The sequence below is a fragment of the Cyprinus carpio genome, chromosome A1 (assembly GCF_018340385.1).
Source record: "Cyprinus carpio isolate SPL01 chromosome A1, ASM1834038v1, whole genome shotgun sequence".
Classification (NCBI taxonomy): Eukaryota; Metazoa; Chordata; class Actinopteri; order Cypriniformes; family Cyprinidae; genus Cyprinus; species Cyprinus carpio.
The window spans coordinates 22911780-22939517 of NC_056572.1; the positions used below are offsets into that span (position 1 = coordinate 22911780).

The 27738-nt window shown below is 39.4% G+C and overlaps 1 protein-coding gene across 8 annotated transcripts in view; it reads right to left on the bottom strand.

Annotated features, from left to right (window-relative positions):
- Positions 1 to 1820: 1820 nt before the first annotated feature.
- LOC109068547 (zinc finger protein 827-like) overlaps positions 1821 to 27738 on the bottom strand; it is a 67103-nt gene continuing 41185 nt past the window's right edge. For 2 of the 8 annotated variants that reach the window (XM_042758108.1, XM_042758093.1), the window contains exons 6-13: positions 20886 to 21125; positions 19157 to 19211; positions 18970 to 19070; positions 13893 to 14030; positions 12783 to 13121; positions 10626 to 10823; positions 9577 to 9754; positions 1821 to 6172 (exon numbers count right to left, since the gene is read on the bottom strand). In XM_042758108.1, coding sequence (XP_042614042.1) covers positions 5317 to 6172; positions 9577 to 9754; positions 10626 to 10823; positions 12783 to 13121; positions 13893 to 14030; positions 18970 to 19070; positions 19157 to 19211; positions 20886 to 21125 — 2105 coding nt within the window. In that variant the 3' untranslated portion in view covers positions 1821 to 5316. Of the gene's footprint in view, positions 6173 to 6475; positions 6622 to 9576; positions 9755 to 10625; positions 10824 to 12782; positions 13122 to 13892; positions 14031 to 18969; positions 19071 to 19156; positions 19212 to 20885; positions 21126 to 27738 lie in introns of all 8 variants that reach the window. The other 6 variants (XM_042758130.1, XM_042758125.1, XR_006160236.1 and 3 more) reach the window with 6 other exon arrangements.

Here is a 27738-nt window from a genome sequence, read left to right on the forward strand (position 1 = left end):
CCAGGACTCCCAAGGTGGAGAGCGCTTCGCTTTTTTTTAGGCACAGGCAACCTCTCTTTTGGATGCCAAGGGTTAGAGTCGTGATCCTGATGTAATCAGGAATTCAGGAAGGTTTTGGGATCTAAGACAAAGTCTAAGAGGTATCTGGGGATACGTACACTGATCAGCCACAACATTACAACCACCGACAGATGAAGTGAACAACATTGATTATATTGCTACAGTGGCACCTTGTCAAGGGCTGGGATATATTAGGCAGAAAGTGAGCAGTCAGAACTTGAATGTCATGTGTTGGAAGAAGGAAAAATGAGTGAGACTCATTTGTGACTTTGACAAGGGCCAAATAGTGATGCATATACGACTGGGTTAGAGCATCTCCAAAACAGTAGGTCTTGTAAGGTGTTTCCATTATGCATTGGTTAAAACCTACCAACAATGGTACAAGGAAGTACAACCAGTGAACTGGTGTCAGGGTCATGGGCGCAAGACTCATTGGTGCACATGAGTAGTGAAGGCTAGCCATCTGGTTTGATCACACAGAAGAGCTACCGTAGCTAAAATTGCTTTAAAACATAATGCTGGCCATGATAGAAAGGTGTCAGAACACAGTGCATTGCAGTTTGCTGTGTATGGGACAATGCAAGAAGGTTGCCTGGTCTGATGAATCATTTCTTTTAGATCAGGTGGATAGCTGGGTTCGTGGGCATTGTTACTTGGGGAAGAGATGGCAGCAGGATGCACTATGCAGGGTTTCTGCAGGTCTTATGAAGGTAAATTTAAGAGTTTTTAAAAGACCAAGTAAATACAGATACAGAAGAGTGTAAGCTGCCTGCATTCAGCTCAGAATTGCCAAAATGGCACTACGCTGATTTGGAGAGACACAGAGGAGAGGAATTGTTGAATAAAGTCGTTATTTTTGTTTTCTTCGTGTACAAAAAGTATTCTCGCCGCTTGATAACTTTACAGTTGAACATTCACTGATGGCAGATGGACTATTCTGATGATGTCTTTCATACTTTCCTGGACCTTGACACTGTTATTTATTTGGTAATCTATGGGACAGTCTCAAGCATACCTGTTTTCATCCAAAATAGCTTAAATTGTGTCCCGAAGACAAACAAAGCTTTTACGGGTTTGGAACAACATGGGGGTAAGCAAATAATGACAAAATTTTTATTTTGGGGTGGAGTATCCCTTTAAAAGGATCTGCTGCTAACATCTCGGTGCCAGATACCACAGGACACATTAGATACATCAGAGCTGTTTTGGGAGCACATGGGGGACATACACGATATTAGGCAGGTAGTTTTAATGTTGTGGCTAATCGGTGTAAATGGAACATTTATACACCACAGATTTAAGTAACAAGTGTTTTTTTTTTTAACCAATTAACATTAATATAATTATTATACATAATTATGAGGTATTTTAAATAGTGAGATAAAAATAAAATAAACCTTTATTTTCATGTCAAAACTATTCTTCTATAATTTTGACTTTCTTAAAATCATAATTATGATTTATCATGTTTTTTTGTTGTTGTTGTTGTTTTTTTTAACGTGGTGGAAATAGGCTTCCATGCAAATCCCAGCTTACCTGGTAGACACACCATGGACTGATGTCACTTCCTGTGTTGTTATATATTTTGTGCCATTTTAACTACTTTTATTTTGTACCTGACAAGTGCAGGTTATGAAAGCTGAGGACATCAAAGTAAAACATGCACTGATAAAACAGACAACAAGACATTTAAGGTAATACGTGATGTAAGCTTTACTTTCAAATCCTGTTACATTTAGAACTGGCAATTTGAACATAAAGAATGCAAAACCAAGAAAACCAAAATACAAAACAAAATAAAAAGTACAAATGATCTAATTACCAGTTATTGTCACAAACAACCCTGTACAGCCTTAAGAATGAAGTAATAAAAAAGCTTTATACAGCACATAACAAGTTTACTGGGTGCCAAATAAGAAAGAAACAAAATGATACTTGAGCCTTATTGAGTTGTAGAGTACAGCAAAGAGATAAAGCAAACAGATTGTGCAGAATAACCCGCAAAGCTAAATGCAAAACGAGTTGGCCTTTTTTTTTCGGACCAAAAAAAAAAAAAAAAGTAAGTGCTACAAACTAGAGATCAAGAGCAATTTCATGCATCTTTTGAAGTGCTAAAAAGGTAGTCAGTCTTGTTTGATGCGCAATGACGCTAAAAAAAAATAAATAAAAAAATGCTGCTCCTTGCGATTAGGCAAACAGAACGCCAAGTATTAAGTATTTATAAATACTGGTATTGGAACAGAGAGCGATCCCTGTTGCACTCCTCTTCCCCACACAACTGAGCATGAAAGAGCAGCAGCCACGTTCTTCTACATGATGAATACATGGTGTTCCAAGGCAGACGGACAAAGGATGTTGCCCAATGGACATTCCGTTTGAATTCATTCTATCAAAATGGGTCCTGAGGATCAGTTTCACTTCATCTCAGGCTCTCGGGCCACTCATTGCCACCAAGTGGCACTAGAGCATAAAAGATAATTGGTTGAGCAGGAGCTTTATTAACAAGCAAAGAAGCTCCACTTAAAATACAACATACCACTAGACTGCATGCTGGGCATCTACAGGAAGAAAAATAAATGATACCATGAGAGCAAAGAATACAAGTATAAAATAAGGATACTGTGCGGGGCCAAGAAACTGTCTACCATTTTTTAATGGCTGCATTTCATTTATAAACTGGCCTTAAATACAGAATTTGTATTGGGCAATGGCAAGTTAAAGGAGAACAAACTTGAGAAGAATTATCTCTTTGCAGTTCAAGGTTGACCTATCAAGGTAATCCTGCTACTTGTTTCCTTTTAAAAACGTCTAAGGTCAGCTGCATTCGAAAACTTTTGTGTACCTGCCTGGACTGACCTTAACAGGCTACGTTTTTATGCTTGTCCCTTGTCTGCTATTCTTGCATGAATGAAGGCGGGAAAACATTCTACATCTATGATGGATAACATTGAAATTATTGATCAGATCCCGTTGGCTGGACAAAAATGGACTGCAGTTTTGTTCAAATGCATCTTTCGTCAAAGAATAAAGTATTTTAGGACCTCAAGTTGGAGCTTTGCACGTGTCTTTCATAACGTGCTAAGGAGAATCGGTTTATTTAGATTAATATATTAGCCAAGTTAATTAATCAACCAGTACTTGGTCATATTGAGCTTATGGGCATCAGCCGATTGGTGTTTGGTTACTAAACCAAACACATGCACCAATTAAAGTTTCCTACATTCTAAATTCTTAAAATAAATCCATCTATCCAGTAACTAAGCAAAGTGCTCATCAAAAATCAATCTGTTACCGCCAATGTTACAGTTTATCTGTTTTGAACATGAATTCAACTGTATTTGGATCAAAAATGATTTATTTAGAGCTCGCCAACACAATGGGCAGTAAAGCCTATGATGTCTTCCATTTTAGAGCATTGAATAGAATTACTTTCTGATACTTTGTTTAGAAAAGTGCAATTTTTACAGCATTGTGCAAAACTGCTGTTAAAAATTTAGCCTGGCCCTTTGGTGTCCAGGGTGGATTTTTAATTCAGCTGTCCGTATTACACATGCCATACGATCCATAAAAACAGAGCAGTCTGCTGTTTGGCAAATACCTACAGGTACAAGGCTTAGAATTTGTGTTGTCAACCACTGTAGCAGACAAAAAAAAACAAAAAAAAAAAAAAAAAAAAAAAAACCAATAAAGAAAAAAATGACTTAAGTAGCACTGAGGCTGTCTGATGAGGCAGTCAACATAATTGGCATCAAGAACGTTTTCTATTGGGTGTAAGTGCTTTTTTTTTACATTTTAAAATTTTAAGTGCAATTAAAACTCAAAACACTGAGAGGGGAACATAAAATTATGGTACCATGTTTGCCAACATATGGAAAGCCATGCTTCCAAAGATCCATTTCAAATTAATGGCTGCCTCCACATTGCACTTGAGAGCCATTTTCCAATGGGGTTCTCATAATAGCTTGTTAGTACAGGATATATATATTTATATATATATTTGTATTTTACATTTCAAAGGCTCTTTCAAATTAAAAGTAATAATAATAATAATAAAAAACAACTAGAAGAACAAAAATTTAAGACACAGAAGGCCACCGAGATACCATTGTTTTTCCATGATCTCACTTACCACAATCCAGCTACCTCTGTATCATTTTAACATTAACCAACAGAAAGTACATTCATTCAAGTCATTTTGGAACAGGTTTTTTCTTCTTCTTCTTCTTTTTTTTTACACACAAAATTACAAAAAAGCTCCAAAAAAGCACCATTGAATCGGCCTTTGTGACATAATAATTGGGTCTTTCCCAAAAACCTGTCACCTCATAACATCTTGTTAAACGTACAGGTGCGCATTATATACGTTAGCTATGCACAGGGCGCTTGACTGGTCACATATATCTCATGCCTACCGGATACGGCCAGCCCACCTCGGTCAGCTATGGCACAATCTGTAGCGACCAAAAGTATGGTGAAGATATTGAAGGGCGGCATCATGGGTTGACGACCACTGCAGTAGTGGTAATGATTGCTTTTGCCATTAGCGTGGCTTGTATTAAGAAAAGCCATCAGCTGCACCTCGCAGGTGTCGTAAAGGGCCTTATGCTTGTTGCTGAGGCAAGATTAAAATTTGCAGATAGTCTCGCCATTCAGCAAAACCAGTCAATGCCAACAGGCGTGGGGGAGAAGAGAAAAGAAAGACTACAAAACTATGTACAGCTTGATAAATTAACAAGTGCGTGGTCTGAGGCTTTGCTTTGGAAACAAGACTCAAAAGATAACAATCTGTTTCATTGGTTTTTGTCGTGCCATATACTGTATACCCCAAGATATTTCATACTGAGCCCCTAAATGACTTCAAAAAACAATTGCAACACATAGCGAACATGCTTTCGGATTCCTGACAAAATGCACAAAAAAAGCTTAGCGCTTGCAAGCTTATATGTTCCGTTTCCTTTTGCCCATCAAAATGAATACAAAACTTGTAATAGATAAAGCACTGTTATCGGATTCCGGGTCATTCACGATTTGTAGAGGAAAATAACCTCTTAAAAAAGATTAACGATTGGATTGCGATAGAACAGAAATCTAAATTCTTTGAGCGTGAATAGCTTTTCTACTGATAAATGGATGTTTTCCTATCATTACTACTTTTTAGGGCAGTATTTTAGCCTGCCTGTGGAACAGTTAGTGGCTTCGGTGACTGATGATACAGGGCAACGGCGGGTGAAGGAGAAGAAGAAAGGACGAGGATGGTCAAATTGTCTTAGCTCTCTCTGTCAATCCCAGGTATGCCAGGAAGGAGTGTTTGAGTGACGACTGCGAGGACGAGTTGGACCAGAATGGCGAGAAGGGCGGCGAGGAGTTTGAGGGCGAGGGGCTGTGGAATTTGAAGCGGCGGGCCGTAAAGAGCGTGGTGAGGGGGATGAGGTGAGCCAGGTCACAGTTCCTGTACTGTTCCAAGTAGCGGGTCGCCAGTGTGGAGAACGTCCCGTTGGCCGAGAGGTAGCGCGTGGTAGGGGTGCCGCCTTGCTGCTTGCTGGTGATTGACAGGGCGACGGACTGCAAGGCTTGAGAGGCAGACAGGTTCATGAGCGGACTGGTGCTCCCGCTGTCCCCGCTCCCACTGCTGCTCCCTCCTCGATCCAAAAGGCATGGGTGTGGCGTACCTGGCCTTGCCTCACCTTCCTCGGCGCTCCCCTCCCCGCCTTGGTGCTTTTTAATGTGGCGGCTGTAGACGAACGGGTGAGTGGTGGTGAACGGGCACTGGGCGCAACCGAAGGTCTGTCTCGGTGCGTGCTTGAGCCGCTTGTGGAGATTGAGATTGTCCTTGCGTTTGCAGCTGTAGCTGCAGCGGTCGCAGTGGAAAGGCCGCTCGCCAGTGTGCACGCGCACATGCTCGATGAGCTTGTTGGCTGTTTTGGAGAGGTAGCCGCATTGCTCGCACTTGTAGTGGTTGCCCAGGCGGTGAGCACGCGTGTGCCTTTCCAGCTCTGCCTGATTGGCCCACACGGCTTGGCAGATGCGGCAGCGATACTCCATCTTGTAGTGCGTCTTCAGGTGGCCCTCCATTGCGGCTGGCCTGTTGGTGGAGTAGATGCATAGAGGGCACCTGGTCAAAGAGACAGGAGGAGTAGGGTGTAGGACACAGAGGTGGAAGACATTTAATGATGCACCTCCAGAGTGAGAAAACACTCTGTTCTCTTAAATGAAATGAAGAACACACAGAATGGAGAAAGGGAAGGGATGAAGGAGGCATTTAGTGTGTCTTACCCTCTGCGGTGTATATAAGCTACAGTCTGTGTGTAAACACTGCTACATGTGAGAGAGGGTGTGTGTGCATATGGCTGTGTGGTTGCGGACAGGTTGGAATGGGAATCAGATGAAGGTAAATGAATAAATGAGTGGCACTTACATTTAAATAGCACCTTTCATCTGCTCAGGGCCCCAAAGCGCTTCACAAACCCTGCAGAACAGAATGACCTCAGAAAGCACACTGTGAAGGGCGCCTCTCTACCTCAACACTGAACTAGAGCGCTGTGAAACTCTCTCTCGCCCTGACTAAAAAAAAATAATAAGAAAAGAAGCTCTAAATGTTTTTGGTCACTGTTGGGTTTTGTGCTCTTTGTTTCGAATCTGTATTGTGCAAAGACTCTGAAGTTTGTCTAAAAGACCAAAAATCTGATCATAATTTGGGAACATCTTGTTTCACCAAAATCAACTGCATGGTTCATTATTCTGAGTGAATAAATTAATAACAAACAGTATATCAGAATAGTAAAGATAAAGAGTAAAGATGTATTTTTAGAAAGAGCAGACACTGCACCCAGTCTTGTTTTATAGTAAAAATTACAAAATTTCAGATATAAATACCGTTTTCAATATTCCATTGAGTTATGAAAAAGCAACCTCTGAGGAGTAACTTTGACCTTTGGGTTGTATTTATTGCTGCTTTTCTTGGTTACATCTTATATGGGATTATGTAAATAGTATAGAATTAGCAGAGAATCCCCAGAGACTATATGTCTAAGATAAGGACACTTAAGTACAGGTATTTATATAAAAAAATATGCAGTCCAGTTCTAAACTATGACATCTTGAATGGAATATTCATAAGCAGACATTAATCCAGCTGGAACCCTGCTGTGGGAGAAAGATTATGTAAAAAAAAAAAAAAAAAAAAAAAAAAAAAAAACATGCAGTGATTTGTAAGCAGTCAGCTGTTATACATATACTGTAACATTAAAGCTGACCACACACACTTACACCTCAGAGTCATTGAACCATTCAGATTCAAAATGTAAGAACACAGTCAAAACAGCAATTGTTTAAGATACTGACCAAGAAACACTCTTTGGAAATGCACATTATTGTTTGCTCAAATACTGGTAATACAAAATGTTGAATGCAGGATTTTTTATTTAATTGTTTTTCCAGTGTTTTTATATAAGAGCTAACAAATAAAAAGAGAATCATAAACCATAGATTACATGCTGAGTCCCTTTCAAATAAGTTCCCATCTGATACATTCTTAAATAAAAGGCACAAAATAGAAGGCCTGCTTTTATTCACAGTCATCTTAAAATCATAAAAAAATCATCTTTTAATGGCAAATTTGGAATAGAAAATTGTCAAATGACACTTCTTGTTCTGCTTTCTATCATAACTGCTAAACAAGACTCCAAGTAAAATACTGTCTGTATTTCCAACTTAGTTAAATATTGCTGCTGATCTAAGTTTATTTTCCTCCTTTACCTGCGTTAATGGCTAAGCGCTCTAATGAGTGATAACTACAAACTATCAAATGTGTCTAGCATGGAAAAGCATAGCCATAAATGACAAGATGAGGCAATGAAATCTGAAATACATGACCTTAAGACATGAATTATGTATGTCAAACAACTAGACAAATACAACAGAAAATATCAAAGACTGGACTTTGTGTTAAGTAAAAAAAAAAAAGGAGCCCCAAAACAAAACAAGATCTCAACTTGGGGGTCAGTATGTCTTGTAATTGTTTGGGAATCGGGTGTCTATTGGCCTTCAGATGAGTATTCATTGTGTTTAAATGTGTTGTTGTAACTGTGGTGGCGGTTATGACAGGCTGAGAAAGAACAGTGTGAACTGTAGCCTAATGGTCTTGGCAGTGGAGCTGCTCAACAGATGGACAAGTGCTGACTGGCTTGTTGTGATTTCTTCAGATAGATTTTCACATGCGGGCCCAGACCTTTTGCAGTAATGTCTACCACAGGCTTTCCAAAGGAAGGGTCTCGTTCCTGAAAGTGCCTGTGATTTGTGTGCACACCTGCACAGAATTAGTGTCCCTGACTCTCTCAATAACACTTGCAAAGTGGAATTACAAATGAGACCTATGGGGAGCCCTATACTTCCTCAAACACTGATGAGGAATATAGGAAAAGGCTTTTATTATTCCTCTTGTAAATTAAAGTGTGATTCAGCAAATTGAAGGTTTAAACTTTTTAGCAATACAATGTCCCAACCATTTCCCTAAAAATTCTAATCATTGTAATTACAATGAATAAGAACTGTAAATTCTTTAAAAGCTTAAAAAGTATGAAAAAGAACAATAAAAGTGGTCGAAATGACTCATGTGCTATATTCATCTATAGTCTTCTAAAGCTAAGTAAGGGACAGACCACATTTGTTACTCACACAAAATATTTCCCTTCAAAAGCTGTTAACATAAGAACTGCTCCATCCAGATCATGAATCACTCTGATCAGCTTTGTGAAGCAGATGATTCTTTGACCATATTTAGGCTTTCACTACTTCTCTTACGAACTCTCATAATAGAAAAGCTAGGGAATATATCAAGGTCTCCAATAAATAATCACTTAAATTATGGTGTATTCCTCATAAAAAGAAAACGTATGTCTTCAGAAGACTAGTGCATGCTGTATGGGCAACTTATGATACTTTCATGCCTTTTTTGCATTCTTTTTGAAGCGTGCAAAAAAAGTGTCCATTCATGATTTTCTTTCTTCTGTTGAACACAAAAGAAGATATTTTGTAGAATGTTGGAAACCAATAATTTGACGGCGATCAACTGTTTAGTTACTAACATTCTTCAAAACATATTCTTTTGAGCTCAACAAAAGAAAGAAACTCGTACAAGTTGAGGGTGAGTAAATCATAACAGAATCCCTTTAATTGCTGAACTCTTCCTTTAAAAAATATTAGCTGTAAAGTGCAGTTATAAGTAGGACATACAAATCTTTGTTGTGTGCTCACATATGTTTCAGGCACATTCAGGAACTCTGTCTATAACATGCTTCCACTGTATGCAGCTCCACAGAGAGGTTACCCTGAAGCACTGCTCGATGAACTTAGATCATTTCTGGAACACCCTCTGTTGTGAATCCTCGACCAGTGCTCCTGGATAGACTCAGTTTAAAACCTGGGCTGTGTCCTGTCTGAGGGGGTAGGGGCTGAGGTAGGGTGGGGGCGGGTTTCGTGAGGTTGTGGGGAGGCACGTGCTGTACTTGCTTTCCTTACTTGAGCCCTCCGGCGGGGATGGTGTGGCACTTCTTGTGCTCCAGGAGCTGCTCGGGTGTCTTCATGAACTTGTGGCAGACGTCACATTCGAACATGCGTGTGATCAGGTGGATCTGTAGGTGCCGCTCGTACATAGGTCGAGTTTTACACACAAAGTTGCAGAAGACGCATTCAAAGCCTAAGGAATGGGTCAGGAAGAGAGAGAAAAATTTTATGTTGGCTGAATTGTCAAAAATTAGACGTTTAATCAGTTTTACAACTTGGAAGATTTTCTTCAAGGCCACTAATCTAGATTTTGAACCTCTGTAGACTAAGGGACTCCCAACACAGGCCTTTGGCCAACTCAGGGAGCCTCGCATAATTTTTTTTTTTTTTTTTTTTTTTTTTTTTTTATGTTAACACTGCATAATAACTTCTATTAACTTTCCTGAACTACCATTATTACATTAAATAATGGTTATGAGAACATTAATGTTTAGTTTATATCAAAATAATTCAGTATTTATTTATTTATTTATTTTATCTAGATAATTTGGGGTAATTTTTTTATGTTTTTAAAATAAGTCTCTATGCGCACCAATGATGCATTTATTTGATCAAAAATAGTAATATTGTGAAAGTATTCACAATATATAACAGTAATAATGTGAAATATTATTAAAATGTAAAAAAACAAAAAAAAAATGAATATATTCCAAAATGTAATTTATTCTAGTAAGATAAAGCTGAATTTTCAGCAGCCATTAATCCAGTTTTCAGTGTCAAATGATCCTTCAGACATCATTCTAACATGCTGAGGTGAGGCTTAAGAAACATGTATTATTATTATCAGTGTTGAAACAGTTGTGCAGCTTAATATTTTTGTGGAAACTGTGTTTTTTTTTTGGTAATAATGGAAAACTTTTTATTGTCACCTTTGATCAATTAATACATTGAAAAGTATATATATATATATATATATATATATATATATATATATATATATATATATATATATATATATATATATATATATATATATATATATATTATTAAATCTTTCACCTCACCTTTCTCTGCTTTTTCCTCTGTTCCTGGGCCTGAGCTTGACTGACTGCCCACAGAAGAAGGCGGGGCCAAAAGGCTTTTTAGTTCTTCGTTACCTTGGGCAACATCTCCACCTTCAGAGCTGTTGAGGGAGTCGCTAAGGGCTGAGAGAGAGGAGGAAGTGCTCTTGGTCTCACTTAGAGGGCTTCTAGAATTGAAACCTGTGTGGGATAAAAAGAAAGAAAGAAAGAAAGAAAGAAAGAAAGAAAGAAAGAGATATTTTGAGTCACTTCCTGAATATAAGACAAACTCCGTATTTGAATGGCATGATGGTATCAAAGACTTGGCTTAGCTTAAGCCATCAGAGAATTAGGTGGGAGCATATTTCAGAGCTCAAGGTTTGATAATGAATTCTGTAATGAGTAAAGCAAAAGGCAGAAAAATCCTCCAATTGATCGAAATCCACCCAGTGAGCCGGGCTGGAATATGTATGCCTAGAGCATTGTGGTATTAAGCCTTAAAAGTCGGGAGGCGGGCTCTCTTCCCTAAGAGGCACTCTTGCGGGTTTAGCCTGACTTCTGTATCCAAGCAGCCAGAACACTCAAGCCTGCGCTCTTATTGATCTTCGCTGTGCCTGAGAGCGGCAGGGGAGGGGGGCTGCCTAGGTCAGGGCCGCCACAGCTAAGATGGCGGGAGCATCTCAGGCCACGGCTCTCCCCTAGGACTCTCAGAGCTCACGAAATGGCCGATACCAGCTCTCACACGTGCTTCGCTCACATGTTGAGACAGGCGTTCTTTTGAAAAAACGCATGTAGAATACAGAGTAGGTGGTCATGTTTAATCTTTTGTCAGCTGCAATGACATCTTTGAATACAGATGCGCTGTGTGACTCGTAAGGCGTTATGAAGAGCAGGACTTCATCTCTGTGAGTGAACCTGACGGCCTCTATAAGGCTGCTGGACGCGGTGGATGTTGGTCGAAATATCAGGATGAATTAACATCCAGGTTTATCCGTACACCTGCAGTGTAAAGCAAAGCATTAGTGATGGAGAGAACAGCTGCCAGGCAGGCACCCTGGTGACAGCCGCAACTCTCACTAAGCAGGAGACAAAGAAGTGCAGGCTGGTAGGCGCTGACCCGAGGTCAGCAAATCTGCAGCAAGGGGTGTCTCAGGCAGGGCGCTAAATCGCAGTTGACAAACCAACTTGTTCTTTTGCTGTCACTCTCTGAGCTCACTGTCTTGCTGAAGTAGACTTGAGCTCTGTGGCGTGAGGGTGAGTGTGGGAGACATGGCGGTGTTGGGCTACTTGGATGGGTAGTTGAGAGCGACTAGGGACATCGATTTTTCTGCCTCCTTGGGTCTAATAACACCAGGCCTCGCAGTTAAATATAAACTCACACACCCACTCAAATGTGAACCCTCAGTCGGTTCCATGAACGACTACAAATGAACCCCACGCACAACCTGAAGATTGAGGTGTTTGTCTATAATAACCCTGGTGAGTTTCTGTGTCAACAACATCCACCCAGTGATTCAGACCTTAACGGTGTAATTTCTGCATCACTAGCGCCACCAAATGGAACTTAAAAAAAAAATAACTACGGTTTTCAAACCAGTTGACTCTGTCACCAGGTTTTACGACTTTTCTGACCCCTTTAGCGAAAATTGCCTAGTGAAACTTTCTTGGACAGACCTTATTTCGTTTCTGACACTCAATGGCATTTAACAACATTTAGCAAGTAGGCTTTAGCTGCTTTCCATTGAAATGTTTCCCGATCACTCCTGACACTCATTTCCCTCACACCATGTTCAGTGTTCGGTCAAATAGGAAGTCCTGTCTCAGCCCAACATCTTGCAAGCTGACAAACTGATTCTGAGATTATTTATGCTAAAAGGCCACAATCTTGTAAAACAGAGTAAATAGAAATACAATAAAATATCTCAGAATATAAAATGCTCCTGACACTCCAGGTCTAGAGTAAAATCTAGTAGTGCTAGTCTTGCTGGGGAACCAGCACTGGCACGATGTACCCACAAAATTTAACCAGCATGGCCTTTCTGGAAAAGCTGGTTGACCAAGATAGTCATGCTAGTTCAACTAGTTAAGTGCACACCCCAGCATCCAAAACTCAAGATTTCAACGGGTAATGCGTAAAATGTAAGAACAGTGAGATCTTACCTGCGTGCCCTGCACTGATGTGAGCTTTCATCTCGGCCTCGTCCACACCCACATACTCACAGATGCTACAGCAGAGAGAGAACATCCACTGCTCTTTGTCTACATGAAGAGACATATGACTGACAAACTGAGCGTTAAACTCTGTCTGGAAGCCGCAGACGTGGCAGCTGTAGTAGTAGGGACAGTTTTTGAGCTCTTGGCCTTCATTGGTAACAGCGGTAACAATCTGCTCGGCATCTGTGTTCACCAGTTTGACTGAGTGGATGGTGAGGTGCTGGTTGAGGTTGGCTCGGCACTTAGCCGCGTACGGACACAAATGACACTTATACTTCCTCTCTTCTGCAGAGACAAACAAGAGAGCAATTAGAAAGCAAACAATCAATAGACTCTTCTGTTGATAGAAGATGTTTATAAGGTGTCTCGTCTCCTCCTGGCTTCTCTGAGATCAGAAGATCTCTACTCTTGAGGCTCAACATTCCCACAGGACTTTGTTTATTTATTTGTTTTGTAGTCCAGACTGAAATGCATTTGAATGGACCATGATCAGACAGCTCATTGATGCTCCTTAGAGACCTGCGGGACGCGATTGTTCAAGAATCAGGCAAGGCTGGTCATGGTTGTGCTGTGCTCCAGGTGAGCTTAGTTCTTGGGGAGAATTCTTTACAGCTTAGTAATCACTTAGGTTCTTTTCCCACCAGGACTAATCAGTAGCCTAATCTCTTTAAAGGAAGGGTAATCTAGTCCAGTGAACCTTATTTACTTACTTAAGGAATTACTTGTCCTAATGACAACATACAATGTTGTTGGACATGTATGTGCACATGTGAGCATATGACATTCAACAAAGCTTGCTTTTCAGTAACTGTTGTGAACCAGCAGATGACCTTAACCTGGTCAACTGGTAAAAGCTGTTACCCAGGTAATTTAACACTGTAGTTGTTATTATGGATGTATGTGTAAATGTAATACTATATTGGTAACTAGATCAGTTCTGCTGAAAACACCAGCTTACACCAACATAGAAGGCGGAGCAGAATAATTTAGCTGGTTTAGTTGGTTAACCGGCATAGCCAAACTGGTTGAATGTTGTTTGAGAGAATGTACTCTCACCTGTGTGTAGGGAGAGATGCCTGGAGAGAGTTTGTTGGCGACCAAACACTTTGCCACATACAGGGCAGGGAAAGAGCTGTTCGTTGAGTCTCCATTGGGTGAGTCCATTTCCTGGCTCACTACTCACCTTCTCTGGATCTGGATACATAAAAAATAATAATCGGATATTATACAACAATTAGTTCTGGTTCTCCAGTCCAACAGCACTGAGAAGTTTCACTGTTTGTACCACTCTGCTTGTCAGACCAGACTATTGCTCCTGTGACACTTCTTAAGCGATTCATTTTGTTACATTACAGTTTGCAATCTTGGAATATTATAGCTAAAAATCTTTTTGTTATTGCTCTAGACATCCTTGAGATTACAATATACATGCTACACCAGAACATTTACTTCCTTAGATGAATTTGTCTGAATTCTTGACATATTATACTCTTGTGACACATGGGAACTACTAATTGCAGGAACAACCGAGAAACCAAGAGACACGGAGGTTGGCAAGAGGTCAGTGTGTGTTCTGTCACTGTGCTGGATAATATGTTGATGAGTCTATACATCCAGATCAGGGAGCCAGCAAGGTGTTTTTTTATCTTGACATTGGACTGTGTGGTCCTTTTGCACCTTTCATTAGAAGAGCGAGAGAGGGGGAGAAAGAAAGAGAGAGAAAGAGAGAGAGAGAGAGAGAGAGAGAGAGAGAGAGAGAGAGAGACAGCATGCCACAAAGTGGAGGAAAGCATCTAAATTAACCTTCTGATGAAGGTGGTTGGCTCGGCATCAAATTAAAATGCAGCGCCACGCCTTTTCTCTCTCTGGAAGGAGGCAGAGAGAGATAAATAAATGAATAGATAAATAAATATATAAACCGAAGAGAAATTCCGTCATCATGTAACACAGCCCCTTCAAAAAGATGTCTGGTGCAATATGAACGCCTGGCCATAATTCTGTACAAAACAAGAGGCAGAGAGGTTGCCAAATGTTAAGCAATGTTTCTTTACAAGCCAAAATGGAACAGAAATATGTATACTTGTTTAAAAAAAATAATTAAAAAAGCCTGCGGTTTGCAATTGAAAGGGTTTTAATTATGTCAAGGCATTCAGAGATGCATGGTTTGGGTTTGTAGGTCATATCAATAACTTGAGTTAAAAAAAAAAAAAAAAAAAAAAAAATTATGCATGTACCACAGCGTTTGATCCGTTCAATAAACATTCAAGGGGCTTTTTGGATATGCAGCGGGTGTGTGCCCATCCCTTTGGACTTGTGGTTTGCTCATAAATAGGCACATTTTTTACAAATGCTGTCATAAGCAATGCAGCCTCAGGATTGATGGGGGCACGGCCAGGAAAAGGGGGGCAAGTGGTTGGGGAGAAACAGCATTTTCTTTTTTCTTTTTTGGCATATCAGAGAGGATTTAATGGTGGCAATTAAAGAGCAGATGCACTGGCCTTGGACGCAAGACCTGAAGGACATTTTCATGGGGATGCTCGTATCTTCTGCCAGAGACCAAACCCAAAAGTCCTGACGGGAATAGTGTCTCAAAGCGGCCCAATGGGAGGGGTTGTCTGACTTGTCAGTACGCTTCCTCAAGAAGTCACAGGGAATGATGCTAAAAGTGCCCCTTTACTCCTTAAACTCCATCAACGATTTTAGTTGAAAGATGCTTATGAGTTAAATATATAAGTCTACAGGGCAATCTAATGTCAGGGTGTCAATTTCATTGTTATCATGCACAGAGATGCCAAGGTTTTTATTGGTCCTACAGCAGCTGTTAAAACTAATGTAAGCCATCTATCCTGTGGTAAGCTCTGAAATCCATCATTATTTTAAAAGACATAAGGATAAGTGATGTCTTGCTTGCCTGCTCGATTTTACTGCTGATGTATTACTTACTTCTGAAAAACGAGGCACATTACTTCGGTTTTAAGCCAACAGGGGAAAAAGTAGGGAAATTATGACCCAGAAGAAACTTTTATTGCTCAGACTCTGCTCTTTTATAGATCAGTGGAGTTCTCGGTTATGTTTTAAATAAGTAACAACTTTTTCTTTTGAAATTTTTTAGGTGAAATAAAAAGACACAAATGAGATAATTGTTGATATACAGTAAAACTCCTACTCTAAAGTAACGTGAATAGTTTGGCTCAGATCATTTATCCTTGAAAGAATCTGATGAGAAATATTTCAGATCAAAAAGATGATTAGCTACTGCTGTCACACAAAATCATGTTGGAGGAGAAGACAGGTGAAAGCGAGACACTCTAACCGCAACAGAAAAAAAAAAATAGCTTACTAATGTGAGAAGTTTTTTGGATTCCATGAAAAAGCAGGATTTTAGACATCCACGTTTGCAGGAAGTGCAAAAAGGCTTTTTTTTTTTTGTTCAGTTGTGATTAAAAAGTCTCTCCGCCTTCCTAAACTGGCGTTTGTGATTCATTTGCCAAAAAAGAGAAAACAAAATAATTGATATACCACCTATATACCTTATACCTCTGACACCTTTAAGCACCTGTTGATATCAACTTTACTATTACTGGATGATGTTTTGACCATATTTGAATCTTTAAGACTCAACTTGATTAGTAGTGCCACACTACCAGCATGAATTAGCATTGCTAAACCGCATAATTAAACAAGGGTGCCATGTGTGTGCCTTCTCCCAGCCGTCCCCCGCGCTGACCTGCACTGCATAAGAGCTTTAATTAAAACTACAGTGGGTGTTTTGCCCTCTGCTTCAATCTATGTGCGCGTTTAGAAAAGGCAACACACAATCAGACACAGGGACCTGAATCAGCCTCGTCACCCCAGGGCCCACGGTTCCACTGAGTCACACTGCTCATACGAACCTGTGTGTCTGACTCACGTCCCACTAAGCGGCAGTGCGGTGTGATGTGGTGCCGACAGCTCTGGTGTGACAGAGCCTGGGGACTGCCAGGGAAAAGATGGCACCTTCCCACAATGCCTCAGTGGGGGGACATGAGTGAACAAATGCCTGTGCAATGCTTATGACTATCCCCTAATACCTTCATTTTCTTGTTGTTGATGCACCTCTCTCACCTCTTCTAATGAAAAGACTTGCATCATTGGGAACCAATAGAAGTTGTGCTTTCAGAACCAGGCTCCTTAACAAACCTAAAGAGATAGTTTACCCAAATCAAACTTCTGTCAACATTTACTCACCCTCATGTAAAACCTGAATGACTTGCTTTTTTTCTGCTGAAAATAAACAACAACAACAAACATTTGGGGACAGGGGGTTAGCAAGATTTTTTTATTTTTCTATTATGAAAAATATTTCATAAGCATATTAGAATGATTTCTGAAAGATCATGTGACACTGAAAACTGGAGTAATGGCTGCTAAAAATTCAAATTCAAATATTCAACATTCAACTTAATAGAAAACGGTTATATTAAATATCTTATTATGTTTTCTGTATTTTTAATCAAATAAATGCAGCCTTGGTAAAAATGAAAAGACTTTCAAAAAAATAAAAAATAAAATAAATCTTACAAACCCCATACTTTTGAATGGTAATCTTTTTTTTGTAAATACACTTAAAGTCAATTGCTTATTTGGACTCCACTGACTTTCACAGAATGGACTAAAAAGTTGTTTGAAGTATCTTCTTTTATACTCCAGGTGAGTTTCTAGTGTCAACTTTCTAGTGTCTTGTTCAATCAGCTGGATACAGGTTAACAATGCTGCATTTGGGGTCAAAATATACAAAGTTCACGACTCTGCAATACAAAAAAAAAATAAGGCCCAGACGCTTAATTGAGACACTAGAGCATCTACATCAATGCCTTGAAGTGGTAAATGGTTTAATTAGTGTTATTAGAGAGAGAAGAGACAGCCTCCGCAGTGATGCTGAAGATGACTCGGGGCAAGAGGCAAGGATAGAAGAGGAGTGTTGCACACACACCGAACACACGAAGGGTGACACAATGAACTTAAGTATTCTCATGCAATTAAGTGAAAAATATAAAAATAAGATGCAAAAGCAGGCAATGCCATTCATCTGATGCAGCCAAGAACAACATAAAAGCATTTTTTATACAGAAATGATTAAATTGGCCATACAGACATTCAGTTTACCTTTTTGGCATAAATACAGAACTATTTTAGAGCAATTCATTATTTTTCACCCACTGATTGTGCTGTTAAAAATAAAAAATTAGAGCTCTTTGTCTTAACTAAGGAGTGGGAGTTACTACCCACACCGGGTCAGAAGGAGTTAGACACTTGGAGTCAGACACAAAACATGGAGTAAGAGGAAGAATTTGAAAGAGAAAGCGAGAAAGAAATGAAAAAGGTAGACAAGGGTCATGTGATTTGTGTACGTCCACTTTGTGTCTGCGCGGAAGAACGAACGCATGTCTGAGTGTGTAGTGAATTAACTTTCACGCACCCTGGACACGAAAAACCCAATCATTTTTTCATTAACTGGTGTAGGGAATCGGGCCAGGCGAGCGCAAACTAATTACCCTTTGCCAGAGGGGCCAGTAGAGGGAAGCAGGGAGTGCCAGCTGCCCAGTGCAGTGGTCTCAAAGCTGGGTGGGAGCACGAGGGGCCTCTGTAGCCTCGCATTAGATGAGAGGGGCGGCTTGTATACATAGATCTATGTAGATGTGAGCAGGGTCCAAAATGAATACCAAATCCGCATAAAAATGACCTGTTAGTGGACAGTACCTTTGAAAGGAACATAATATAGTGCCTACATTGAATTGTATAAACTACAATCTGACCATGAGTGATGTCAGAGACAGACAAGTGTCTACTAAACACAGATGTAGTGATTCCTCAGTGGAAAAATTCATGAATTCATGAGTTCATTTTTTTTCTCCCGAAGCGTGTTGCAATATATATGTGGGCTATACCTCACATTAAAGCACCAAAACATATATTACGAACAAATATCGTATAATAAGCACTGTTTTGTTAATATTAAAAATAATGAACAGTTAGAACAGTAAAAAGTATTTATGACCGGTAACTTACTACGCATTAGCAGGTGTGTCATAATGGATGCTGAATGTAAGTAAAGACTAAAGGGCCTTGGCTGGCGAAGAGGATATAGTCTTACCTTGCTGGGTAACCCTGCTTGAAGATCCAGCTTCAGCTGGGGAAGAGCTCTTGGAGCGCGTGCTGAAAGGTGATTGTCTAAAGCGGTCGTCTAGGAAAGGGCTGGAAAATCACAAGCTACAATTAAATTCAATAAATGTGATTCCCTACATTCTGGCAGCATAATAAGCGTACAACAGTAAACCTACCTGTGTATACCAAATGATGCATTGTCTTTGTTTTCGTTAGCTTTACTTACTTTTTCTGAAAAAGAAAAACACAATGGAGTTAAAAATAGGCTTGTTTTTGTATTGTAAAATCATATGCCACCAGTGAGTGTAATAGGGCAATTATTTGTTAGTAGAACTATTCATTAATAAAGCTGACCATTAATCCATCCCTGATAAAAAGACAATTGTTGCTGGTGTCCAGCACATATTGTGTTTCGCATGGTGGTAGATAAGAATGCTGTTTTGCCGGTAATGCAAGATCCAGTTTTTCCAAAATTGCTGTAAAATTGTCCCCGCCCCCACACCTTTAAATTGAATTTGCCAAACTCAGTAATTCTGGTACTCCTGCTAAATGCAAGATCCAGTTTACCAAAACTACAATAAAATAGTTTTCCCCCCTTTAAAGTTAATTTCTCAAACTCAATAATTTCTAATAAATGCAATGCTTTTTCAACAATAATAAAACAATGAAAAAAATCATAGTCATGAAATTAAATATTTTGTGATTATGCTTTTTCACCAGCATGGAATTAATAGAATGGAATTCTTGTTTTCCAGTAAAATAAATATAAACATAAAATTGAGTAAATATAATTTTTTTTGAATATTTTAAGTTTTTTTTTTTCTTGGTGTTTTCTTGTTTTATGCAAAAATCTTGCAACATTTAGTGAGTTTGCTCTTTGACAATGGGGTAAAAAATACATAATGCATATGAATAAATATTAGAATTTAATAAATTCAAGATAAATTCTCTGAAACATATATGACACAATTTTACTCAAGTAAATTTACGTTACATATTTCTACTGGAAAACCAGGACAAAAATACTAAATAAGAAAATAATTCTGCCATGCATGCTGACTTAAGTCAGTCTTTTTAGCAGGGATTGCAGTGGTTAGATTTTTTTTAACTGTGTTTTGCCAAACTGCTTTTAAAATCTTGAAAAACAGAGGGCAAAAGAGAACAGTGTCTCATGTCTGTCTGTCTGTCTATCTGCCTGTCTTTCTCTCTTCTGGTGGTCTGGTAATGACCTTGCTCCCTGGGTGGCACTTCCTAAGCCCCCTCTCCCTGACACCCTCTCGGTCACACAGCTCACAGAGGATGGAAGGGCTCTCTGCGTTGCCATGACGATGCTGCACAGGAGCAAGAGGGAGAGAGAGAGAAAAGAGAGAGACAAGGGAAGTGTGTGCAACCGAGTGTGCTTGAGCCAGAATGTTTGAGAACAATCTGAGGGAGTCGAGGGTTGAGGGGTTATACATACACACTATGCAGCTACACACCGCTCCCATGAGGTGGGGGGGAGGTGGGAGGATGCAAATGGCGTGCGTGTGAGGTTGGTGTGCAGATATATATATATATATATATATATATATATATATATATATATATATGTGTGTGTGTGTGTGTGGGGGGGGGGGGGTTTGTGATTGGCTTCCGAGGTGCTAGATGGCATTTAAAGAGAGCCGTAGCTGGCAGCGAGGAGCGCTGGGGGCAGGTTTGTCTCTGCTAATCCTCAGAACGCTCTTGGAAGAAAAGCTCAATCCTGTCATCATTTAACACCACAAATATCCCTCCACTCTCTAGTGTGTCAGTGCAGCAATAAGAGAAGACAATGAAGAAGAAAACCTGAATACTGTCGCAGCAGAAAGCTTGTTTTTTTTTTAAACAGACAGTCCCCCCTTTGTTTCTTCTGTCACAGAGACTTACCAGACAGTTTGAAAAGCAGCTCAGAGGCCATTTTGACTGATATGTCCTGGGAGAAGAGGTCATTTTGGGGGCGGGGCAAAGGATCTGGGAGGTTGACCATCGGTTCCTCCTTCTCACATGCTCCTGAAGTGCTGAAGCCCAGTCGATGAGAGGAGGGTGGGGCCAATTCTAGGGGCGGGTCCACTTCCATAGGCTCCGCCTTCACTATGACATTCTGGTGGCAAGCTTCTTTGTTATTCTCTGAAAATGCAAATTAAAGTGAATGTTAATCCATTTGCAAACAACCATTATAACACTGATTCCAATTAGCAGTGCATTCTAAGGATAGAGATTTCAACAAACTTCTAAACTTAAGTGTTAAATTTCCACTTCAGGCAAATATTTCAAGTAATGAAAGCTTTTTGCAGAAGTGACCATTGCCATGAGTATATCTGATAACTGTCTCAATGGTTTGAACATATCTGATTCAAGACTAGAGTGGTGTCATTTGTGTATGTGGTAGTCAGTGGCAGTCCTGAGGCGAAGGTGCTCGGATGCCACCGGATGATCCTTGAAAAAAGTTACTGTTCTGAATGAAAGTGAGAGAAACTGAGCGGCACAAAAAAAACCATGAAATTGCTGCACATCATGTTGTATTTTTATGTTATGGCCCCATTTTATGTTATGGGGGTGGGGCTCTCTTGAATTGGACCCGGTAATCACCCACATTTTCTGCATTGTGCAAAACCAAGAAGCAAGATTTTCTAACCCATAAGCCCTCTGGCCAAAGGAAGCACAGACGTCAACACACTGTCATGTGCAACATATTTAAATTTGAGCCTGGTTGTCCATTTTGTGACTCATTTGAGTTTTAAACTGCTACAGAGACAAGGGCATCATTGAGATAAGGCTGTTACCAAAGGCGGTTAAAGTTGAAGCAGATGTCTATAATTTGGCTTCAAAAAAAAAAGGGGTTGAAATCTGGTCAAAATGACTCAGAATGCTTTTTCTTACTCACTGCTCCAAAGGCCAAACTCAAAAAGAAAGTACAAAAAAGACCTCCCAACACAATCAATTACTACCCCATCTTTAAAAAGAAAAGTTTATGAGCGAGTTTATGTTTTGCTTTTGAATATTTGCAGTTATACAGTGCTGTAGTATAAAGCAGAACATGACAGTGAGGGTTGAACTTGACAGTACATTTACAAACTTCCAAAGGTTTCAAGAACTTTCTATGGTTAGCCTAAAAAACATACAAGCGCCACGACAGGACAAAAAAGACAGACAGTCAGTCAGCTCATAGGAACGCCAGAGTTCTTTTAATGAAAACCAGCTCTTGTAAACTCACTCAGCCTTTCTGATATAGAAAAGCTCCCTACGTTTAGACTGGAGAAAAAAGGAGGATAGAAAAACGTTTAGCCTGTTCCTCTTATCAGATCAGACGTCTGACAGTATATACAGCTGAGCAGTAGATGGCATATGCTTCTCATGGGTGACCATGCTTGATCAGACAGCTGGGGAGGGAGGCCGAGGGGGTGCAATCATATGAATTTAGTTTGGCCAGAGACGAGGGAGCAGGAGATTGTGGGTAGGCCGGGTGACCTCCACCCCTCCTGTTAACAGAGAGCGTTATTGGGCAGGGTCTGTTGGAGTGTTGTTGTCTGGCTCTGACCTAGATTGTGTGTGAGTACAGTGTATGTTTACAGTGTCTTAGTGTGTGTGTGTGTGTGTGTGTGTGTGTGTGTTTGGGGGGTGGGGGGGTCAGTAGTGTGCCCAGGTGTCAGGAGCTGGAGGAGGCAATGGCACACGGGGACACTGACAACCACTAGCCCGTTAATCCCTTAATAAAGTGCCTGGAGCCAGATTGAGGGCCGGGGTCATTTAGGGGACACGCAGTCTCATAACACACACACAGAGCAATGCACTCTCGCCTTGGGTTCAGTGACGTCAGTAACTGCTTTCAAATGCATTTGTGTACATGTACGTAAAAAAAAAGAGTGATGTAAAGAGCGGGTCACTATGAGGAAGAGAGTGCAACCCTAATCAGCAGTGTTTTGAAAGCATCTAAAATAGCCAGTGTGTTAGATATGCAAATTATCATGAGTAAATAAATGAGCAAATACCGAATGGAAAATACAAACAAACACACACACACTGAAATCGCATGGAGGTTAAACCGAGGCTGACCAGTGGCAACTATCTGTTAGCCATCTGGTCTATCAAAACCTCTTGTGAGCTCTGAGAGTTATACACCAGTGCAGATTTATGGAAAACAAATGGAAAACACAGGCAAACCGAAGCTGTGGCTTAGTGACTAACGCGCATCTTACAGATATGTCAAGATTTGGTGCTTATGTGGGGAAATGCAGGTTCAAATTCGACCTGCATGATGTCCTGATCCGATTTCCCTGTTTCTTACCAGTGAGTGTGTTTACATGCACACCACTATGCTGATAACTACCAAAAATCAGCTCATCACATCGGATTACATGACAGAAAACTGCCTTTACAAGATTTTGAAGTAACATCACAATATGATGTTCCAAGTGTTCCAAATAGTGTTCCAAAATATCAGGAAATGTGTTCAGAACTCACAATCTCTAATGTTTGCAGTTTCTTTGACTGCACCACTTCTTTTGAATGAGATGAGAACATATTTTTATAATTTTTTGGGGGTCAATAAAGAGAGAGTTTATAATATATTTCATCTTCCTCTACTGCTAAATACGTACTATGGCTGGATGCGCTTAAATCCACAGTAAAGGACACTTTCCTGTCACGTATCACACATGCGTATAGGTTAAGCTGTTTACAAAGTTGGGGTAATGGGTAAAAACATAGCTATGTCAAGCGGTTTATGCTTAAAGAAAAAAAGTTTTGTGTGTTTACGTGACCACACATGCAAGCGACTTTTTAAGCATAATTGCTTTAAGAAAGCTCATGTAAACAACAATTCCTGTCTTTGACAACGATAATGAGAAGGACAAATGTTTTAAATGTGTCAGAGAACCTGAGAGTCCCTCATCCCACCATTTTTTTTTTTTTCCGGAAAGGTTGATTTAAACGCACATTTATTTTAAACTTATACGAAACCTATACGAAAATCTGCTATTACACAGAGATAAAAATAGAAACTCAAGTGCATCAACAACTGAAAAAATAAATTTGTAACTTGAAAAGGAGAATCCACTTTGTCAGTCTCATTTTGTAAACACTAACAAAATTGTATGTGCATACTTGAGTGCATTCAGAACTTTCTGACAGAAAATCATTTGCAGATCACTGATTATAGGTTGTAAAAAAAGAAAAAAAAAACAATTACATTATATTAGGATATTTATTTAATATTTTTATATCCTTTTTAAGTAAATATTATTCTTTTATTGTTTTCTACAGTAATTTAATTGTTCTAATTTTATATGGTATGTCATCATCATGATGATACATATCTCATGGTGACAATATAAAGAGTCAATCATCAGAGATTTTGCCTCAAGTATATTGCTTTATGTAAATATATTTGCGGTATGTAAATATATCCAGCATTCACACAAGTTATTGACATTTATACTGCTTTATGTAAATATATTTGCAGTATGTAAATATATTCACACATTCACACAAGTTATTAGAAATAAACAAGAATGAGAAAATAAAGCATGGGATGTCTTGATGTTAAAAAAGTTATTAAGAGCAATATACTGCCTAATATAGCTTCTGCTGTCTGCAAAAGACAGAGAAAATCACTAACTGCTCTTGGCTGAATAACTTTTTTAGCTTTAATAAGAATCATTGTAGATATAATTCATACAACAAAGACTATGCTTTATTTTTTTAGATATTATTCAAATTCTGTAGTTTATTCAAAAGACAGTAATGCTACTGTTAGACCTAGTGTACCTGAAAAACAGAACTGTTTTAAGTAAGTACCGGTTTTCATTTGCATTTTTTGATGTATTTTTTATTTTCTTTCTTTGTAACTTAAAGAAATTAACAAAAATAACTGTATTATGATTCACATTTTTATCATGAAATAATTTTTTTTTTTAAATACAATTTGGTCATATTGCCCAACCCTAAAATCATTAAAACATATTCAAGTTTTTTTTTTTTTTTTTTTTAAATAAGCATAAAGATTTTAGGTAAAAATTCACATTCTTTAACGTCACCTTTTTGCTTTTTATTTTTAAATAATCCTCCGTTTTTAAAATTATAAATATTGCATGCAGTTTCTCAATTAATTTGGGCTCAAACAAGCGGTATGTATAATAAAAAGTAATCTATAAAATTAGGACAGGGAAAACTAGAAAAATGCTGCTAAAAATAGCTTCAGAAAGAGTAAAGCATGTCACACCACACGACATGCCAGCTTGACAAAAGGATGTCATGTCAACTACCTATAATTATATTATGTGACTGCATTCACCCACCAGTATTTCTACGTCAGACATCTCTGAGGCGCCACATTAGAAGCTGTTGAAGGTTGGTGACAAAGACATGCGCCGCAAACTTCACCCTCATTTAGACAATAAAGGCATGAATCAACCATCGTTCCCACCACATCCGTTTGGCATACTAAACAATCTGACAGCCTCAGAGCATTAGTCATTCAACACATGCAAACCCCACTTGTCAAATGCACTTTGATGCACTGTACAGTAGCCTGAGATTATGAATTTGGAGGTGAGACAGTGAGAGAGAGAAAGAGGGAGAAAGGGAACTGATGCACACAGAAGAGATGCAAATAGGGAATAGGAGGGGGAGCAGATAAATGAGGAGGAGAAAATAAAGATTGAGATTGGTGGGAACAGTAAATTAGTCAGGTGGACTAGTTTATCTATTTTTGTTTCATCTTTGAAAGGTTTTTCCATTTTTATATATATATTTTTTAAATACTAATTGATTTTATTATTAAAAATGTATTATTTTATCTGTAATTGCATACAATGTATATTAATTGCATATTAGTTTTTTTTTTGTAATTTAAATAAGACTTTTACTTAAAAAAGACATGCATCAGAGGGGCAGATGCAGTGGAGGAAAAACTAGATAGAGGTGAAGTTATAGAAAAAAGAGAGGGTGAGATGGAGGTGGAGTAGAAGGATAGAGAACGAGGTTGTCATTCTGCACTACATCTCCTCTGGCCCGACGGAAAGAATGACCCGCTTAGACACGAGGTGAAGAGTTCAGCCGCTTCAAAGAGGTCCAGAGCAACCGCAGCCCGCAAAGAGACAAGGGAGAGCTGATCCCAAACCAGCGGCCGAACAGCCTCTCAATAATTCAGCACATCATGATGCAATGCTCACATCAGTTGGAGAGAGAAAGTAAGAGAGAATCAGTGCTCCACATGCCCCTGAAGAGGCTACTGGAGGGATGCTGGGTTGTGCGTGATGCAGGAAATGGTCAAATGCCCGTGAGGGTTCACAGTGGTTTCATTTCTTGGGTATCTACACTCTAGATTGGTGAAAAGGCTGTCTTTTTGCAGTTGTAAAATACACGTGGGGAGAATCTGGGTGAGGATGGTCTACCAGTAGGCCAACAACAAATGGAGCTTTTCCACTGCATGGTACGGCACGGTATGGCTTGGTACGGTTCACTTTTGGGGGGGTTTCCACTGGGTACAGTACCTGGTACCTGGTACTTTTTTAGTACCACCAGGGTTGAGGTTCAAAGTGAACTGTACCTTTACCAAAACGTGACGTGTAAACTCTGCTGATCACGGATTGGCTGGAAAGCAGGTGATGGTAATTTACTACTAATCACAGGACCGGCTTTACTGACGAGATGCGCTTGACAATTGAATGCGATTAATTGCACAGCCCTACTTGCGACACAAACAAAAAAGAACCGCTAGATTTAAATCAGCACAGTCAGCGAAGGATCGAACGCAACTGTTTTGAATGAGTGCACCTTTTTTTAACAACCAAAAAGTTTCGTTGTCTGTTGCGGAAGTACAGACGTTGCGAGTGCTTGATGGGGCGACGCGGAATGAAATTTTTTTTTTTTTTAGGAATCGTGGCAGTAGAGGTGGCGCAACTATAATGACGTGAATAATCCCGCCCACTCTAAAGCGATACTAAACTGCAGTGGAAACGCAAACCATGCCAAGATGAGCCGTACCATACCGAGCCGAGACGTACCACGCAGTGGAAAAGCACCAAAAGTAGTCTATTTTTTGAAGGGGTTTCTTCCTTTTTTTGTTTTCTTTTTCAACAGGCACAGTTTAAAGTGATTAATTAAGAAATGCAAGCTCTCTGAGAAGGTTGAATATCTGTCAGTTACTCTGTTGGGGGGTTATTAAATGTTCTTGTTTTTTAATAATTACTGAACTATGCACACATCCAGAAAAATGTCTTTAGCCACTGCTCCACATTTCTGATTTTCAGCATTTCATGCCACATCCCTAATCAATTCAGGACTTTCTTTGGAACTGTTCCAAGTATCACCATTCTGGAGATCATCATCAATGATCTCTCTATCAAAAGATTTCAGCATTGGTCAATTAGAAATCTTTTAAAGTTTAAGCTTAAGGACTGTGAGCAACATACTCATAATGCCACATTCTGGTTAATATCAATATTTCTGACAAATAATGCTGCTGCAAGAGTCTTAACCCTTGATTGGCTCTTTGCCGTACAAGAGCCCTTAAAAAAAACTTATACATACATAGGTTTTGCATTCCAATTTCAAAATACTAATACCATATAAATAAATAAATATATTTATTAATTTAAAGCAATGCAATCTTAAAACGTATTCCGTCTGTTCAGAAGAACTTCTGTCTGGTTTCATTATTGATACCATGGTCAAAAGAGTGCTGCATCCAGAGTTTATCAGTGAGTCAAAAACAGACTGCTCTCAGCTCACAGACTTT